At 41.8% G+C, this 19,640-nt stretch overlaps 1 protein-coding gene across 1 annotated transcript in view; it reads right to left on the bottom strand.

The window, feature by feature from the left end:
* Mettl24 (methyltransferase like 24) overlaps positions 1 to 6,029 on the bottom strand; it is a 126,159-nt gene extending 120,130 nt beyond the window's left edge. Inside the window, exon 1 of the mRNA XM_027402190.2 lies at positions 5,724 to 6,029. Within this exon, the coding sequence (XP_027257991.1) occupies positions 5,724 to 6,029 (306 nt within the window). The remainder of the gene's footprint in view (positions 1 to 5,723) is intronic.
* Between the last annotated feature and the right edge of the window lie 13,611 nt (positions 6,030 to 19,640).

The raw sequence follows: 19,640 nt of genomic DNA, 5'->3' as shown, positions 1-19,640 counted from the left end.
CCTCTGTGGCAATGCCCTTGCAGATACGCCCCAGTGTGTCTCCTACATAACTCGAAATCCAGTCAAGTTGACTTTGAAGGTTAACCATCACATCCTCTTTCTTAAAAACAACAGTTCAAAGGGACCTTTTCCTTTGTTGTATCTGACAGGGATATGCCATACTGTCATAGAGCTAAGAAGTATTAACTTTGCTTGTCATTTTTTAAGAAAAAACAACTGCTCATTTTGAAGGTATTTGGCTCAGAGTTGTAACTTCAAATGCTTTCTGAGATTGTAAAGGCAAAGTGAATGGATCCCATGGGGTACCCCATCTAAAGATTTTTATATTAGGATATAGGTGGGGCTCAGTGCGGATCCCACTGGATACCTCATCTAAAGATATTTACAGGAGGGTATAGGTGGGGCTCAGTAGTAGAGCACTTGCCTATAATGTATGAGCTCTGAGTTCAATTCCCACTACTGGAAAAAAAAATGCTATGTGATTCTAATTCATTGTCTAGATTCACCTCCTGAGTAACTAAAAGCCTTGTTTGCTGATAGTCTAAATTACACATTCCCCTAGATTGTAAGCCTTCTACAACTCAATTTTCTTTCAGTCACTTGAGCAGGATAAAAATGCTGTTGGAAAGCAAATTTTCCCACCCTCCTTTTCCAGAAATCTCCACAGGACACTAATGGGTCCACTGTGACATATCCAGAGGACCCAGGGACTGTTTGAAAAGATGTTCATCACTGCTGGCAGGTTGCTGTGCCGAGACTTGTCTCGTGGAAAATGAAGCAGGCTCCTGTTATTTCCCCTGTATCACAGAACAAAGAGCCCAGCTTCTCAGAAACAGAAGGCCTGCAAAGCTATCATTGCACAGATGGAAAAACTCAAGGGCCCTCCACCCTTGACAGTCTCCCATTTAACTATGAAGCCCTGATTCTGTTCATAGCCTGAAAAGAGAAATCCAATTCTATTCGAGAAAACTGGCAGGTCATTTTTCTCCTTAGAGAAAATGGACTGCACAAATTATACACAAAAACCTAATATTTCCACTAGTGGTTGTTGGAAAAAAAATAAAGCTTCCATTAGCAGCCCTTTGCCCACAGAACACTCTCCAAGAAACTAACTGCTGGATTTGGGTGGAAGCAGAGCCCTGGTCCCCACCGAAGAAACATCAAAATTGTAATAAAAACCGGCTTTCTGAAATGAAACTAAGCAACTGCTACTTCACGCCCACATGCTGCTGGAGCTCATTCAAATACTCTCAGCTGACTTTGTTTCAAAGGAAAATGTTCAGCTTCCTGGGCAGTGGGAGGGGGCTGATTCACCCTGTCCCCTTGCGTCAGAAGTATGGGCATATGCAAAACCGGAGGGGCTGGACATGACTGCTGAATTCGAAGATTGTCACAATCAAAGGAGCTGGCACTTCCCCACCATCTGTCACCTGTCCTCATCTCTCAGTGCTCAGATTAGAACTTGTGATGTGCACAAGGACTTCATATTTAGAGCTAGTTCTATATGGCTTGGTAAAGGGGACACAGGAAGAGGAGCGGATTACAGGATGATGCCTTCTCTCCGTGTCACAGGGGACTCAACCTACCCTTCAAGGAGTCTGAAAACAGTAAGAGCTCTTAAGGTGATTAGGTAGGCCAGGGGGCACACCACGCCACTTCCCATCTTTCCACCAACAGCTACAGAATTAGAAAACTAAGGAGATGACAAGAAGTAAGCCCACATTTGCCATATGGTTTTTCAGAAGAGGAAACAATCCCTCCCCTGTGCGCGCATGCACACACACACACACACACACACACACACACACACACACACACACACGACACACACTGTTCCAAAGGATCTATAACACACCAGCCAAGACAGCAGCACATTGCTGGGTTCTGTAGCTCAGTGACTCAGAAGTCACTTTGCTTGCCAGCATATTAAATGTCAAGTGGCATTGCTCTGAAAAGACATTTCTCCTGGAAGCCTGGTCCTGAGTTAAGTGTCTCCTGAACAAACAAGGCCTAGGTGTTAAAAAAAAAAAAAAAAAAAAAAAAAAAAAAAAAAAAAAAAAAAAAAAAAACTGCTTCCTTGTAGATGGGCTGCCAACCTGTAAGGAGTACCACACACACCCAAGAGTACCTACGAAGCCTACGTCACGGAGACCACATCTAGTCCTCTGTAAATAAATCCCCCAAGAACTCCCGCAGGAATCATAAATACCACTTGAAGAAAGAAAACAACAAAAACCAGAAACACTCAGGAAACAGAAAGTAAAGATAGTATCATCAGTGATGTTTTGATGCAGGTATACCATGCAAAGTTTAGAAGTTAAGAGCACTGATGAGATAGATGCCCAGAGTCTGGAATGTACAGAAATGGATAGGTCCCAAGATTGTCATAATCAAAAAAAGCAGTGCTTGTCCATCGCCTGTCACCCATCCTCATGCCCCAGTTCTCAGATTAGAACTCAAGTGATGTTCAAGAGGACTTCATAGTTAGAGCCAGTTCTATACAGCTTCGTTAAGGGGTGAGGGAGTGGGCAGGAAGAGGGAGCAAATTACAGGAGGACTAGGTCTTCTCTCTGCGTGTTCTGCCTCTGTCTCTATCTGTCTGTCTGTCTGTCTGTCTGTCTGTCTGTCTCTCTCTCTCTCTGTCTTCCCCCCCTCGATTTTTTTCATTTAAAAGTAGCATAAACTCTGTTTAAGGTAGCAATATAATTGCTGAGTGTTTACACCTCTCACTCATACAAAGAAAGCTTGACGGCAAGAAACACTCTGCAACCAGTGAGTATTCCGCGCAGGCCCTCATCACGCAGAAAGCTGCCCACAGAATGGAATGTGCTCTCCTTTTGCCAACGTGGAAGTTGCCCAGGGCCAAGAATCCTGTGAAACTGTTGCTCAGTATTCTCAAGCAATTAAATTAAAATAATAAAATAAAACATAAAAGCTCAACAGGAAGTTTCCAAAGTCTATTTCAGTTTATCAATGGCGCACTCACCTTGAATTATGTCATGTCTTGTAATGATCAAAAGGAGTAAGGTTTACCCCTAGAGGGATGTAAGATGTTGAACTCCATCCCCAGAAGTCCAAAAACAGATTAAATACTGGCCTTTCCAGTTTTGAGGAATATTTTAACTCAGCTGTGAAAGACTAGTGATGTAGAATAAATCCAGAATTCTGTCTAGGAAGTTGGTGAGATGAGATATATATTCTTAAAATAAGAACATGGCTATGGAGAAGATAACCCAAGGAAAACGTTTCCACAGGAGGCTAATAACTTACTATTTTTACAGACTTTATTTGCCTTACTTCTTACACTGTTCAACCAAAGTCATTTCTTCATAACACCCATGAGAAACTCAAGGCATAATGGTATTCATCTTTGTTAGTGTCTTCAGAGTTTACTAGGGTCACTGTGGGGAATGAAAGCTCTCCCATTGGAGAACACAGTACAGACGAAACATTCCGTCTGAGATGGGTTCTCAGGTCTCTACATAAACAAAGCAACTCTCACTCCCAGAAGGCATTCCTGTTGCCTTTGTGGACTGCAGAGAGATCAGCATGGAAACAGGAGATTCTCAATGAGCCTTGACCTGAGTAGTCATGGAGAGAAATGAGCCTTCTCCTGAATGTTTGCAGTAGGAAAGGGCAGAAGACTGGCAGGATACAGGATGGGGCACACAGGAGATGGCAAAGGACCGCAAATAAGCTGGGATAGTTCATATTTGAGGAACAGCTAGGGCTGAAGACTTGGGACAACTTAGAGAGAATAAAAGCTGTTGTACTGTGTTCATAACATGCCAGACACAATGCTAACATTTTCCTTTCATTTACTTTCTAATTTAATTGTAATGACAATGTCAGTGCTCAGACCCTTGTCCTATGAGCCACACTCACCCCCAGTTGCCCTCACACATCTCATAGTGTTAGTGCCATTTGCACGCAATGACTCCAAATCACTATTTCAGCCTGGACCAATATTGCTTCCAAGCCCCAGATTCCACATGTCTGACTGTCTATTTGACATTTCCAACGACTATCTAAAGGATATTTAAAGGTATCTGGGATCAGGACCTCCTTTCTGTAATCCACCAAAGGTAAACAGAATCGCCCTGCTTCTCCATGTACCTTCCAAACACAGCCAATGGCCTCCACTTCTTGCCACCCCCACATCTACCATTTGCCTACCATTTTCAGACTGGGTCTCTGCCCCAGCATCCTACCGGGTATAAAGGTGAACTCCCCACACATACCCCCAGTGATCCTCTGAGTCTATGCATCCCAAATCTTAACATTGTAAAGTAGGCTCTAGTTAACAATAACTATAGAGACTAAACCAGGGGACTCCTTCAACAGCAGAAACAACAGGTGTGGAGAATGACTCCCAGAGGGAAAAGAGTATCAAAGAGAGAATGTTCGAGGACACCACAGAAGGACAAAAGAAGCCAGACTCTTCAAAAATATCGCCTCAGCTCCAAATGTCCCCTTTGTTCTCTTCCTGATCTTCCTTCATAGGTTCAAGGCCTGAATCAAATTCAGCTCCTTTCCTGAGCCCCCAAGCACTTTGAATTCAGTTTGTGTTGGCAGCATTTGACCCAGCAGCAAGAGTTTTGAATGCTTAACATGGCATCATGGGAACTGTATGGGCAGCATAAGAAGGAAGGGGATCTTTTAGAGTAGCTAGCTAAGTCTTTACATAGGAGGCACATTTCAGAGACAGAAAACAGAACTGTGTTTATCCCAGAAATAATAGGGTAGCCTATTAAGTAACTCCAGTCCTGTGGGAAGACTGGAGGCAAGGCAAGTAGAGGAAATGGACGGGGGGGGGGGGGGGGGGGGGGGGGGCGGCACTGGAAGAATGGGGGAGGGTATTAGAATCGGAGAGGGAGCAGCAGAGCCAAAGGGAGAGTAAGTAGGGTGGTAAATGGGGTAGGGTGGGGACCGATGTCATAAAGAAGAAAAAAATGACTCTAGGCAGCACAGATAGCATTGCTTCTGAGGATGCCATTGCGGTTGGAAGCAGGAGTGATAGGTATAAGGATCTGGCAAGCTCATACATTCAGTCCCTAGTCTTTTCACTCTTAAGTACCATGTAAATGATGAGCTCCCAAAAGAAGGTGGGAAGCCCAGACTTTAACAACCAGAGGTTAAAACTGACCTACTCAATGAAGGCAGGAAGTTAATGAGGCAAGGAAGAGCCTAGCCAGCGATGTAAGACAAACTTAGGTTTGGTCCTGGAAAATCCAATTATTTTCCCACTAAGTGGTGCTGGGGCTTGTCTTCTCACCCTGTGCCAGTCCTGGGTAGGACTGGGGGAATGCACCATCACCTGGACCTGGTGGAAGAGCCATTCACAGTGTCTACCCATCCTGCTTTGTCCAGGCCTGGGTGGGGAAACCACAAGCCTCCTTTCCTTTCCCTTCGTGCTGTTCAGCGCCCCCTCTCTCAGTGAAATGGGTATGGTTGCTGGGTGCTCTGTTCCTAGAAGGAGGCCTGCCACAGTGGGCACTCAGCAAACAGTGGTTGAGTGCGGATGAACTCTGCTCACTTCCACTTCAGTCTATAGAGGCATTGAAAAGGCTGGAGAAAGTTCCAGGGAGAGCACAGTCAGAAGGAAGTATGAGAGTCTGGAGGTCCCAGTGGGGAGGTCCACCGGCCTGAGCACAAGGCTCCCCAGAGCCATCTGGGTGCCGGCTCAAACACCAAGGTCCAGGTCTGCACAGTTTGCAACTGACCTTCCTGCTGGGAAGCCCGCCTGGGGTGCAACAGCTTGGCTCCAGTGTTGTGGTCCCACCACCCCGGGGCAGTGCTCGGCGCCCGCTGCGCACGTAGGTCACCTGCCTCCTTCTGGCACCGCGTGGAGGATCGGGCGGGGACAGCAGGTGTGGCCGGGGTGGTCCCGGGGGATCGTGGCGTCCCGGGGATCCGGAGCCCGGGCGGTGCAACTCCATGCAGAGCCTCAGCCCCAGCAGCAACGCAGCACCGAGCAGCCACAGGGGCAGGGCTCCGCTGCCGCGCCCGGGAGGCCTGGCCGTGGCCATGGCGGGGACCCCAGCCTTAGGCTGCGTTCTGGGTACCACCCTCAACTCCAGGCCGCCTGCAGAGCAGCGTCCCCACGGGCCCCAGTCCGCCAACTGTGGCAACTCCCCAGCCGGCCTGGTGTCGGCCCGCCTTCCTCCCTGCGACAGAGGAGGCCACAGAGTAACCTTATCCTGCCCAGCAGAAGAGCGAGGAGCGGTGGGCTAGGCACACCCAGGCCTCCGAAGCCCTGCTGGGTGTCACTAGGTGTGACAGGCCCTCAAAGCCTCACGTACATTCCTGAGGTCCTGGGCTCTGATTTCATTTACTGGTGTTACTATTAGACACGGAGGAGGAGGAAAGGTGAGCTGCCAGGTTTTGCACCAAAGAAAAAGTTCTGTCAAGCAGTTTTGTGCCGTTAAGTATGATATAAAAATAAAGCATACTTATGCTCCAGTTTACAACTTCTCTCCCTCAAGGAAGGAAGGAGAGAGAGAGAATAGCACTCCATGCAGAAGAATCAAATTAGAGTTATTCGGTTTCTAAATTCTGCCCGGAGCCAATCCGTGCTTTCTCTCAGTGTTATGAAATGTGTGGGGGTGAAGGGAAGGGGGAAAGCTGGCTAAGACATCTGACAGCAGGGAGAGAGAGAACAGAAGTTACCATGGCATAATGGAAATCAAATTAATTTAATTCCAAACACATACCTCCCCGCTGCCTTGCAGAAATGCAGAGGGACAAATTTATCTCTAGGCAAAATGCTCCCCAGCTGGTATTGCCATCATCACCTTGACCTTAATTAATAAAACCTAAATGCTCACAGTTAGAAGCCCGGGTTTGATGCTCCACTTTCAACTGTTAGGATTCTGTCCCTCCACCTGTTTGGGGTTCTTTTGGATCCTTTTTAAAACTATGTCCAGGTACAACACACACACACACACACACACACACACACACACACACACACACACACACACATATTACTGCTTCTCTGCAGGCTGTCTCTGCTGTCCATTCTCTCCCCCAGCCTGCAACATGAACAACAGACACCTAGAATGAAGCCTGGCCCCTCCCCACTTGAATTTTGGGATTTTCCTAAGGAGCTCTGCTCTCTGAAATTCCCATCCCTTTTTGGCTGAAGACCCAATTTATTATTTGTCACAGAGCACTTAACCTGTTTTCCTCCAGCTACAGAACTTCTCAAGCCAATCTAGACCATTCCTGGCCACCACCAGTCCTCAGGCTTCTGAAGGTTTCATTATGCTTGAAAATATTTCATACATGATTGGAATATAGATAGATGATAGTTAATAGATATAGATGAAAGATAGATGGACAGACAGATAGATGTAGATGTTAGATACACGTGATAGATAGATATAGAAGACAGACAGATAGGAATAGACAGACAGACAGACAGACAGACAGACAGACAGACAGACAGACAGGCACACAAATGATATCCACTTGCCCACCTCACCTTCAGGGAAACTGCAGATAAAGCCTGTATTAAGGCAAACAAATGCCTTTTTATTCATAGAAACTGTAAGAGACAACCTTACATCCTGTAATTATTTGCATGAGCTGTGTTTGAATCACAACCTCCCATTGAGCGATGGGAGACATTCAACAAAGAACTTGGCTTTTCTAAGCTTCTGTTTCCTGTGGGGAGACAGGCCCATACTTAGAAGTACAAATATCACATAACTATTATGCATTTCATGCCTGAGTAATACCTGACCCTCAGAAGTTAATTGGTTTTTTTTTTATCATTTACCAATAATGAAAATTTGGGGTATTGTTACAAAAAAAGGATGCATTTTTAAAAAATGGGCAAATACAAGAAAAGACAAGGTGATCTATAAACATATTATCATTGACTTAAGATTTATAAATATCTTCTCTTAGGAGCTCCCAACTAATAAGATAAAAATATGTTCTATGTGTGTATGAAAACACCATACGACACCCACTGTCATGTATATGGTTGGTTTTAATGTGAACTAGGCACAGATCAGAATCGCTTCAGTAGGGAGCATCACTGAAGAACTTCAACTGTCTCCATTGACCCAGATGGCCCACCTAGACTGTGGGTGACCGTTTGGGTAGCAGCCAAGATTAAATGACTGTGTTTCAGAGTGGGTTACTTCTCACCTTTTGCTTCCTTGGCCTCCCTTCTTGTCCTCCAAGAATTGAATTACCTGTCGCTGTCTCCCCCTCTCCACCCCAGCCCCCCCAAGCTAATTTCTCCACCACAGTGAACCAGGATTTCCAAGCTTTTATTGTGGAATGGGGACCAGCTCTCCAGGAACTTTGCAGGCCTCCAACACCAGACTGGGACCACTGAGGTGCCCTGCCCTGTGGACTGGGTAACTACAGTGTCACTTCCAGGAAGAGACTGCTATTCTGGGACTACTCTGACTGTTGAGGTACCCCAGTCTCAAGGACCTAGTACCAGGTTCTCAGCGTCTCAGATGTGACTATCATTATTTTACATATTGCTTGATAATATATTCATCCACTTGTCTGTTCCCCTAGAGAACTCCACTAAAACACCAGCAGTTTCAAGAACATGAAAGACTCATGATCCCAGGACTGGGGCTGGGGCTCGGGCTGGGGCTGGGTGGGACAGCACTTGCCTAGCACGTGTCAGGGCCCTGAGATCCATCCCCAGACTCAAGATTCTGCAAATGCTCTTTAATGAGTTGTATACTTATACAGCATTACTTAAAACAACATGTTTGCTAACCCTGCTTCACCAATGTCTCATATGGACTTTGCTAGAAGTTGGTTAGTTTACTTTAGTGTTTTTTATTTTCTGAGAAGTTAACACAGTGCCACTAAGAAAAGAAGCAATATTCTCAATATCATGGCATCACTGATGCATCCCTCTTCGAGTTTCTCTCTAGAGAGGAATCAGGAGGACTCCCTGATATTACTAGAATGGGGTATCTAGGGAGACTCCGCCCTGGGAGAAAAGCACAGCACAGCCACGGACACATGCAGAACAGTGTAGCCCTTGAAGAGAATGGGTATGATGATCTCATATTTTCCCTTATCTCATTTTATGTTTCTCTAATTAAATGTTTCCATTATGGAGAGAAAAAAGTCCAAATTATATGCAATGCTTAAATACCCTTTTCCTTTATATTTTGCAACCATGTTTATTTATGTGTTAATTACTAATCAAAAGACCTATTGGTATGTATGTAGCATCATTCATTTTCTAGGCAGAAATCTCCCACTTTGGTCTTCCACACAATATTTCTCTGTGTTGTGGACGATGATAAACTGACCTGATGGTAAGCTGGAGACACAGCTGACAAGAGATCTTTCATTCACAACCTTGGCTTTTCTCTTGTGAAGACTGTGCCTGGCTATGTCTCAAATATGCAGATCATCATTAGCCATTGTATCACAGACTTGTTAATTAAACACGGAGATCAGTAAAACACAATAGTGACTTTTTCCAGGTTATAAATTACATTCTCCATGAGGTTTTAACCAATAAAATGAATGAAAAAGACTTTTTATTGCTGATTTCCAACGCTTTTTTTTTAAATATGTATTACACACACACACACACACACACACACACACACACACACACACACACACACTGGAGTGCAGTGGTTTCCAGCCAGGGCTAACTTTACCTTACAAAGATATACTTGGCAATGTCTAATGACACTTACGATTATTGCAGTTCGGAGGAAGGGGGAAGACATTACTAGCATCTAATAGATAAAAAGCCAGGATGCTACTAGACATTCTCCACTGGAAAGCATCCTCCACTGAAACATTCTCCACAGTAAAGTATGTTCCAGCACACGATGTCAGGAGAGCTGACTTTGAGGAACCACACTGTCACAATAGATGCTGATATAGAAATTCTAAATTACTGACATGCCAAGGAGAAAAAGGAGACCAACAGAAATGACCCTCGCCTTTGTAGAGTGCTTCTGCCTCTGCTCTGCTGTGTAAATGCCCAGGTTGGACAGAAACAGGCAGATTTTCAAGAGGAACATAGCTGGAGGGCTGGCACCAGCATCTTCCTCCAACAGCTATCTTCTTTTCTCCACATGCACACTGGAAAATACATACAAGCCAAAGAAGATGCAAGCAGTCATTTCTTATTCAGAAGTGAGCATCCTCACAGACTCCTCCTGTTTACCAAAGGGAAATCATGTCCATCCTACTGTGATCTACTTTTGTACCATAATATTTATATTATTACATAACCAAAGAAGACAAAATCACCACCATATATTGTAAATAATATGGATAAATTTGCTTTAAAATAACTCTGTGGAGAGATGTGGGGGATGACTGGGGTATAAACAAAGCAAAAATTACTGTAAGTTGATTATTGTTATAACTGGGTAATGAATTCACAGTTCTTTATCACTGAGCATGCTTGAAATTATGTGCAGCAAATATGTTTTAAATTGTGAGCTATTAGCTGCATCTTTAAAAACAAAATTGGCAGTTCATATTAGTTTATAACATGTTGCTAGAAGATTTGGATGGTGGTGTTGTCACTATAGTAAAGAAGATTGGCATGTCTGTTCCTATTTGGGAGAGCAAGAGTGTCTAAAATCTACTGTAGTCCAGATATCCATCACCCACAGAAGACCTGCCCCAAAGACCCACAATGGATGCCTCAAATTGTATAGACCCAAACTCGATACAAACACCACTGTTAATCTGATAACTTTGACATCTACATGGTTTGTCAGTCTGATAATCTGGAGCAATCTGATAACTGAGATGTCTGCATGACTGGCAAGCAGCATATTCAGCATGGCTGTACCAAAGTGATGACTAATTTATTATGCTACCAAAACAGCATACAAATGAACACTTAGAAACTGTTTATTTCTGGCATTTTCCATTTAAAAATTTCCCACCTTACGTTACCTCCAGGAAACTGAAACTGTAGAAATAAAGTCAGGTAAGGGAGAAATAGTGTTTTTATGTAGTGAGAATACCCAATACAATGCAAGTCCATTAATCAGTTTTCACATTGGACATTAGGTCTCTAAAGCTGGTCATCCTACCCACATCTCTGTATTTTGCATCTTTCTTTCCTCTCTTCTTTCATTATTGGTAACCACTATTTCATTATCTGTGTACTTGAACTCCGCTGTAATAAAAAAAAAAAATCATGTAACATTTTTATGTATGCCTGTGGCTTATTTCACTTAGCATAATGTCCTCTGGCACATCCATGCTGTAAGAAATAACAAAATCTCCTCCATTATTAAGAGCAGTATTATCCCATCAAATAAATACACTACATTTTCTTTATACATGTTTGTTGGTGGGCATTTTTATTCCTTGGCTATTGTGAATAATAGAGAAGAGAACATGGGGATACAAGTATCTTTATAAGGTGGTGGTTTTGTCTTCTTTGGTTATATACTCAGAAAAGAGATTGCAACTAGTATGATGTCTCTGGTTTTAATTTCTGCAGAAGTTTTTGCCATTGTTTTCATAACCAAGGTACCAGTCTACATTCTCACCAACAGTAGCCTCAGATTCCCACATCATTGTCTACAGCTGTTATCGACAGATGTTGTCTCTTCTCACTTTCATAACACCCTCTTTGTGGATCAAATAGCATTCTTATTTTGCCTTCTTGGATTTTTAGTTATTGAAATATCATTTTAATAGGTAAAAGTATCATAATTTACTCATTCTTCCACTGTTGTGGAAGTTACTTCATTTTCAAGTTTCTACATTTTAAGACAACCCAATGGTGAATATCTTTGCAGCTAAATCTGAAGAATAATTCCAGATTTTTCTTGAGTAACTAAAAGGATGAAGTTGTCATTGACTGAAAGGGGAAAGACTCTTGGAAAAGAAAACCAAGAGGTTGATCTTGGTGATCACACAGTTTGGAAAGCCTATCTAGACATCCAAGTGAAGAAGCAAAGTAAGCAGTTGGATTTGAAATTAAAATTTCTAGAATCAGTAAGGGCTTGAAAGATGACTTTATACCCTCAGCACAGAGAGGAAAGGAGGTAAGACATTTTAGAGAACTTATCTCTGATATTTACCAATTTAAAGTCAGAAACATAAGGAGAGTTCAATAAAGGTGTTCAGACTGATAAGCAGTGTGATAAGAGAATGTGGGTCCCAAGAACCAAGTGTCTTAGTCATTTTTCTATGGCTGTGATAAGATGCCATAACAAAGGCAACTTATAGCAGAATAAGTCTATTGAGGGCTTGCAGTTTCAGAGGGTTAGTGGGGAACATGGCACTGAGAGCTTGAGCCACAAGCACAAGGCAGAGATTAACTGGCGTTGGCATGGACTTTTGAAACCTGAAAGCCTGCCCCCAGTAATACAAAGTGAAAAATGTCCTTCTAGAATGAAGAAGATGAGGGGTCTATTAGAACATAAACCAAAAACTGCCCATGAGAATTGTTAATGTGACACCTTTGTTATGGTTTCCCAAGCCAGAGTATAAGCTCCAGGAGCTCAGAGACTTTGTTTAGTTATTAGTTATTGCTATAACCCCAATAGTTAGAACAACTGCTTGGTAACTTGAGAAACAATTTTTGGAATAAAAAGCAAAGAAAGCATCAAGTCTGTGGGCATTTATAATTATTTTGTCATATTTAATTCCTGAGAGTAGAGCACTAATTTAGGGAAAATTTGTCTTTTGATGAAATATGTTTTATTAATTTTTAAGCATACCACAAAAAGGCTGTGCTAATCCTATTTAAAGACCATAAAATATTTTTCTGTTAGGTTTGGGAAACATCAAAGAGTAGCCTTGAGCCAGCCCCCAACAGAAGGATGACATCAGCAAAGCTTACCTCTGGTTTCCTGCTTCCTCTGATTCTTCACTTAAACTCTTTTCAAATGCCTCCCCCAAGCCACATCCCAGATGGGATTTGAGTTCACTGCTCATCAATTAGTTTCCCCTCACTACATCTTCCAGAGTCATAGCTACGTATTAAGAAGCTAGCTTAACATGACTTACACATGTATCAGAAACATCCATGTTCAGGGTCAAACTCACAAAGTTTGACCAAAACTAAAATTGCAACAGAAAGACTGTCACTGGACCTATTTGAGACCCAGAACCCTGCCTGATATCATACCACAGCCTAGCTTCAACCTAAGGAAGCTGGCTATGGGCTGGCCTTAGGGAAACACCTGGGTGGTGTGCCTGGGTGACCCACTCTGCTTGGCAAAAACCTGCTTGTCTCTTTTGCAACCTCTTACACAGTGTTCTCACATTGTTGGTGTCAATCTAACACCTGTAGACTTGCTGTATCCTTCCCCTGAGATGTTTCTGAAACTTAGGGATGGAGATTTTGTCCCCCAATGACTCTTCCCATAATGCCTTCAGTGGGATTGGACTCAACAGTGTCTGGACTGTTGATGACCAACAGGAATCACACCCCCATCCTATGGAGTAGTCAGATGCAAAACACCATATTTCTTCTAGCAGGTCATGTAAATCAAATAAGAATCATAGCCAAACCTAGACTGCCTACTTACAGACTGCATTTTTAGACACTACCTCTTGCACTGAAGAACCTGGAGAAGAATCAGAGACATTCTCACAGAAGTCACTGGTAGGAAAATGGACAAAGATCAAAGAAGCAGTTGTGGAAATAACAGTGCTTGGAAAGAGTGGAAACCACAGTGGCCAGTGACTCAGTCAGCCCTAAGTCCTGAGTTTCTGACGGGAAGTTTACTGAAAAAGATGCAACACACACACACACACACACACACACACACACACACACACACACACACACTTTCTAGATACATTCTAGAAAAAAAATCTCAAGCATTCTTAGAAAAAACTGATGTATATAAATTAGATTCCACAATGAGACATTCCCAGATTTTAATAAAGGGACTTGGGTTAAGAATGATCAAAACTGGATTCTCATTGTAGACAATGTTGATGATAGAGGATCTCAAAGAGGACATGAGAAAATCCCTTAAAGAAATGGAAGAAAAAACTAACCAAAAAATACAAGATATCAACAAATCTCTCAAGGAAACAGTTCAAGACCTAAAAACTGAAATAGAGACAATAAAGAAAGCACACTCTGAGGGAATGCTGGAAATAGAAAAGCTGGGTAAACGATCAGGAACTACAGATGCAAGCATAACCAACAGAATACAGGAAATGGAAGAGAGAATCTCAGGAGTTGAAGACACACTAGTGGAAATAGATTAATCAACCAAAGAAAATCTTAAGTCCAACAAATCCCCAACACAAAATATCCAGGAAATATGGGATACCGTGAAAAGACCAAACCTAAGAATAATAGGTATAGAATAAGGTGAAGAAATCCAACTCAAAGGCGCAGAAAACATATTCAACAAATCATAGAAGAAAACTTTCCCAACCTAAAGAAAGACATGCCAATGAAAATACAAGAAGACTACAGAACACCAAATCGACTGAACCAAAAAAATGGTCTCCTCACCACATAATAATCAAAACAACAAACATACACAACAAAGAGAAAATATTAAGAGCAGCAAACGGAAAAGGTCAAGTAACCTATAAAGGCAAACCTATCAGAATCACACCTGACTTTTCCATGGAAACTCTGAAAGCCAGAAGGTCCTGGATAGATATTCTACCTACACTAAGAGACCATGGATGCCAGCCCAGACTACTATACCCAGCAAAGCTTTCAATCATTATAGATGGAGAAAACAAGATATTCCATGACAAAACCAGATTCAAACAATACATATCCACCAATCCAGCCCTACAGAAAGTACTGGAAGGAAAATTGCAACCCAAGGAAGTTAACTGCAACCAGAAAAACATAGGCAACAGATAATCCCAATTTACCAACAGCCAAAAGGAAAAAGGGACGGAATCCCACACATAATCTCGACACCATCACCAAATCAAAAACAAACAAGAATGAACAATAATCAATGGTCATTAATATCCATCAACATTAATGGTCTTAACTCCCCTATAAAAAGACACAGATTAGCAGAATGGATAAGAAGACAGAATCCTTCCTTCTGCTGCTTACAAGAAACTCACCTCAACCTCAAAGACAGACGGTACCTAAGAATTAAAGGTTGGGGAAAGATCTTCCAATCAAATGGACTCAAGAAACAAGCAGGGGTAGCAATCCTAATGTCCAACATATTGGACTTTAAACTAAAATCAGTCAAAGAGATGAAGAAGGTCATTACTCATCACAGGGGAAATCCATCACGATGAAGTCTCAATTCTGAATATTTATGCTCCAAATACAAAGGCATCCACATTTGTAAAAGAAACATTACTAAAACTCAAATCACACATAAAACCGCACACACTTATAGTGGGAGATTTCAACACCCCACTGTCACCACTGGACAGGAACACCAGACAGAAACTTAACAAAGAAACAAAAGAACTAATAGAAGTTATGGCACAATTGGACTTAACAGATATCTATAGAACATTCCACCCAAATACAAAACAATTTACCTTCTTCTCAGTGCCACATGGAACCTTCTCTAAAACTGACCACATACTTGGCAACATAGCAAACCTCAACAGGTACAAAAAATTGAAATAACCCCCTGTGTCTTATCAGACCACCATGCTTTAAAATTAGAATTCAACAACAACATGAACTACAAAAAAACCTACAAACTCATGGAAATTAAGTAACACTCAATTGCACAATTCATGGGTCCAGGAAGAAATAAAAAAAGAAATTAAAGACTTCCTAGAATTCAAAGAGAATGTGGACACAACATATCCAAACCTATGGGATACTTTGGAAGCAGTGCTAAGAGGAAAGTTCATAGCGCTAAATGCCCATATGAAAAAACAGGAGAATAATCACACTAGAGAATTAACAGCACAACTGAAAGCTTTAGAAAACAAAGAAGCCAATACACCCCAGAGGAGCAGAAGCCAGGAAATAATCAAATTGAGGGCTGAAATCAATAAAATGGAAACTAGGAGAACAATACAAAGAATCAATATAACAAAAAGTTGGTTCTTTGAGAAAATCAACAAGATAGACAAACCTGTATCCAAACTTACCAAACAACAAAGTATGAACATGCAAATTAACAAATAAGGGATGAAAAGGGGAACATAACAACAGACACAGAGGAAATCCAGAGAATCATCAGGTCATACTTCGAAAACCTATATTCCTCAAAATTTGAAAATCTAAAGGAAATGGACAATTTTCTGAACAGATTTCACTTTCTAAAATTAAATCAAGAACAGATAAGCAACTTAAATAGACCTATAATCTCTAATGAAATTGAAGCAGTCATTAGAAGTCTCCCAACCAAGCCGGGTGTTGGTGGGGCACGCCTTTAATCCCAGCACACGGGAGGCAGAGGCAGGCGGATCTATGTGAGTTCGAGACCAATCTGGTCTACAAGAGCAAGTTCCAGGACGGCCTCTAAAGCCACAGAGAAACCCTGTCTCGAAAAACCAAAAGAAAAAAAAAAAAAAAAAAAAAAAGTCTCCCAACCAAAAAAAGCCCAGGGCCAGATGGCTTCAGTGCAGAATTCTACCAGAAATTCAAAGTACAGCTAATACTTCTCCTCAAAGTATTCCACACAATAGAAGCAGAAGGATCATTACCAAAACTCTTTTTATGAGGCTTCAATAACCTTGATACCCAAGCCATGCAAAGACACAACTAAGAAAGAGAACTACAGACCAATATCCCTCATGAACATTGATGCAAAAATTCTCAGTAAAATATTGGCAAATCGAATCCAAGAACACATCAGAGAAATCATCCATCCCGATCAAGTAGGCTTCATCCCAGGGATGCAAGGATGGTTCAACATACAAAAATCCATCAATGTAATCCACCATATAAACAGACTGAGGGAAAAAAATCACATGATCATCTCACTAGATACCAAAAAAGCCTTTGACAAAATCCAACACCCCTTCATAATAAAGGTCCTGGAGAAATCAGGGATAACAGGAACATACCTCAACATAATAAAAGCAATATACAGGAAGTCAACAGCCAACATCAAATTAAATGGAGAGAAACTCAATGCAATTCCTCTAAAATCAGGAACCAGACAAGGCTGTCCACTCTCTCCATACCTCTTCAATATTGTCCTTGAAGTTCTAGCTAGAGCAATAAGACAACAAAAGGAGATTAAGGGAATACAAATCAGAAAGGAAGAAGTCAAATTCTCACTATTTGCAGATGATATGATTGTCTACATAAGTGACCTGAAAAACTCTACCTGGGAACTCCTACAGCTGATAAACACTTTCAGCAAAGTGGCAGGATACAAGATTAACTCAAAAAAAATCTGTAGCCCTACTATATAAGGATGACACATTGGTGGAGAAAGAAATCAGAGAAGCATCACCCTTTACAATTGCCACAAACAACATAAAATACCTTGGAGTAACACTAACCAAAAAGTGAAAGACCTGTACCTTGAGAATTTTGAGTCTCTAAAGAAAGAAACTAAAGAAGATACCAGAAAATGGAAAGATCTCCCATGCTCTTGGATAGGCATGATCAACATAGTAAAAATGGCAATCTTGCCAAAAGCAATCTACAGATTCAATGGAATCCCCATCAAAATCCCAACATAATTCTTCACTGACCTTGAAAGAACAATTCTCAACTTTATGGAGAAACAAAAGACCCAAGATATCCATAACAACCCTGTACAACAGAAAAACTTCTGGAGGCATTACCATCCCTGACTTCAAGCTCTATTACAGAGCTATAGTCCAGAAAACAGCTTGGTATTGGCACAAAAATAGATAGGTAGACCAATGGAATAGAGTTGAAAACCCTGATATTAACCCACACGCCTATGATCACTTGATTTTTGACAAACAATCCAAATATATACCCTGGAACAAAGAGAACATCTTCAACAAATGGTGCTGGCATAACTGGATGCAAACATGTAGAAGACTACAGATAGACCCAAGCCTTTCACCCTGCACAAAACTTAATTAATCATACAGGAGACCCATTCCTGAACATAACACCAGTAGCACAGACACTGAGATCAACAATTAATAAATGAGACCTCCTGAAACTGAGAAGCTTCTGTAAGGCAAAGGACACAGTCAGCAAGACAAAACGACAGCCCACAGACTGGGAAAAGATATTCACCAACCCCACATCTGACAGAGGGCTGATCTCCAAAATATACAAAGAACTCAAGAAGCTAGTCTCCAAAACACCAAACAATCCAATTAAAAAATGGGGTATAGAACTAAATAGACAGTTCTCAATAGAGGAATCTAAAACAGCTGAAAGACACATAAGAAAGTGTTCAGCATCCTTAGCCATCAGGGAAATGCAAATCAAAACAACTCTGGGATAGCATCTTACTCCTGTCAGAATGGCTAAAATCAAAAACACCAATGACAGTTTATGCTGGAGAGGATGTGGAGAAAGAGGAACACTCATCCACTGCTGGTGGGAGTGCCAACTTGTACAGCCACTTTGGAAACAGTATGGCGACTCCTCAAGAAAATGGGAATGAGTCTACCACAAGATCCAGCAATTTCACTCCTAGGCATATACCCAAAAGAAGCACATTCATACAGCAAGGAATCTGTTCAACAATGTTCATAGCAGCACTATCTGTAATAGCCAGAAACTGGAAGCAGCCTAGATGACCCTCAACCAAAGAATGGATGGAGAAAATGTGGTACATTTACACAATGGAGAACTACTCAGCAGAAAAAAAACAATGGAATCTTGAAATTTTCAGGAAAATGGATGGAACTAGAAGAAACCATTCTGAGCGAGGTAACCCAATCACAAAAAGACAAACATGATATGTACTCACTCATATGTGGATTTTAGACATAGAGTAAGGGATTACCATCCTACAATCCACACTGCCAGAGAAACTAGTAAACAAGGAGAACCCTAAAAGAGACAAACTTTGTCCCCTGGAGAAGGGGACAGGGTCAGGATCCCCTGAGCAAATTGAGAACATGGGAAGAGGAGGGAGGAAGCTATGAGAGTGAGAAGGGAAGAAAAGGAAGGATGCAGAGGTCATGAGGGAGCAGAAAGGTTGAGTCAGGTGTAGATTAGAAGAAAGGACATATGACAGGTAGGATTTTAGTAGGGAGGGGTGGCAGAGGAGGAGGGGAGGGAGAAGGGAACTGAGATCGTCATGTAATTCAATCTTGTTTGTATTTCAAATATATAAAAAATAAAAAACTAAAAAAAGAGATCAAAACACACCCTTTTTCATAGGACCACCTAGGGAACACTTCCCTCCTGTACCCTGCACAAATCTTATCATTATGACACATACCAAAAATAATCTCCCCGCTATAGATCACTTTGAAGTAAAAAAAAAAAAAAATTCCTGATTTAAACATTTCCAATCACCAGAAAACTGACAGGATAAAGTGAGGCACAGCTTTCTCAAGGGCAAAAATCTAGGGGTTCTGCCCTTTCAGCTCAGTTTGTAAATATATTAAAAATCCTGAGGTCAAAGGTCATTTTGGTTTCTCCCCACATTAAGGGGGTAGCCCTAGGGAAAACATAAGAACTGTATTATTTTCAGATCAGAATGCACAGGCTCTCAAACCCAAGAGTATGCTTAACAATCAGGATCACGCTGGGCTTTGCTCAGCTGCAGCTTCAAAAGCCC

The sequence above is a fragment of the Cricetulus griseus genome, chromosome 2, assembly GCF_003668045.3.
Source record: "Cricetulus griseus strain 17A/GY chromosome 2, alternate assembly CriGri-PICRH-1.0, whole genome shotgun sequence".
Taxonomy (NCBI): Eukaryota; Metazoa; Chordata; class Mammalia; order Rodentia; family Cricetidae; genus Cricetulus; species Cricetulus griseus.
This window is presented reverse-complemented; position numbering and strand designations above follow the sequence as displayed.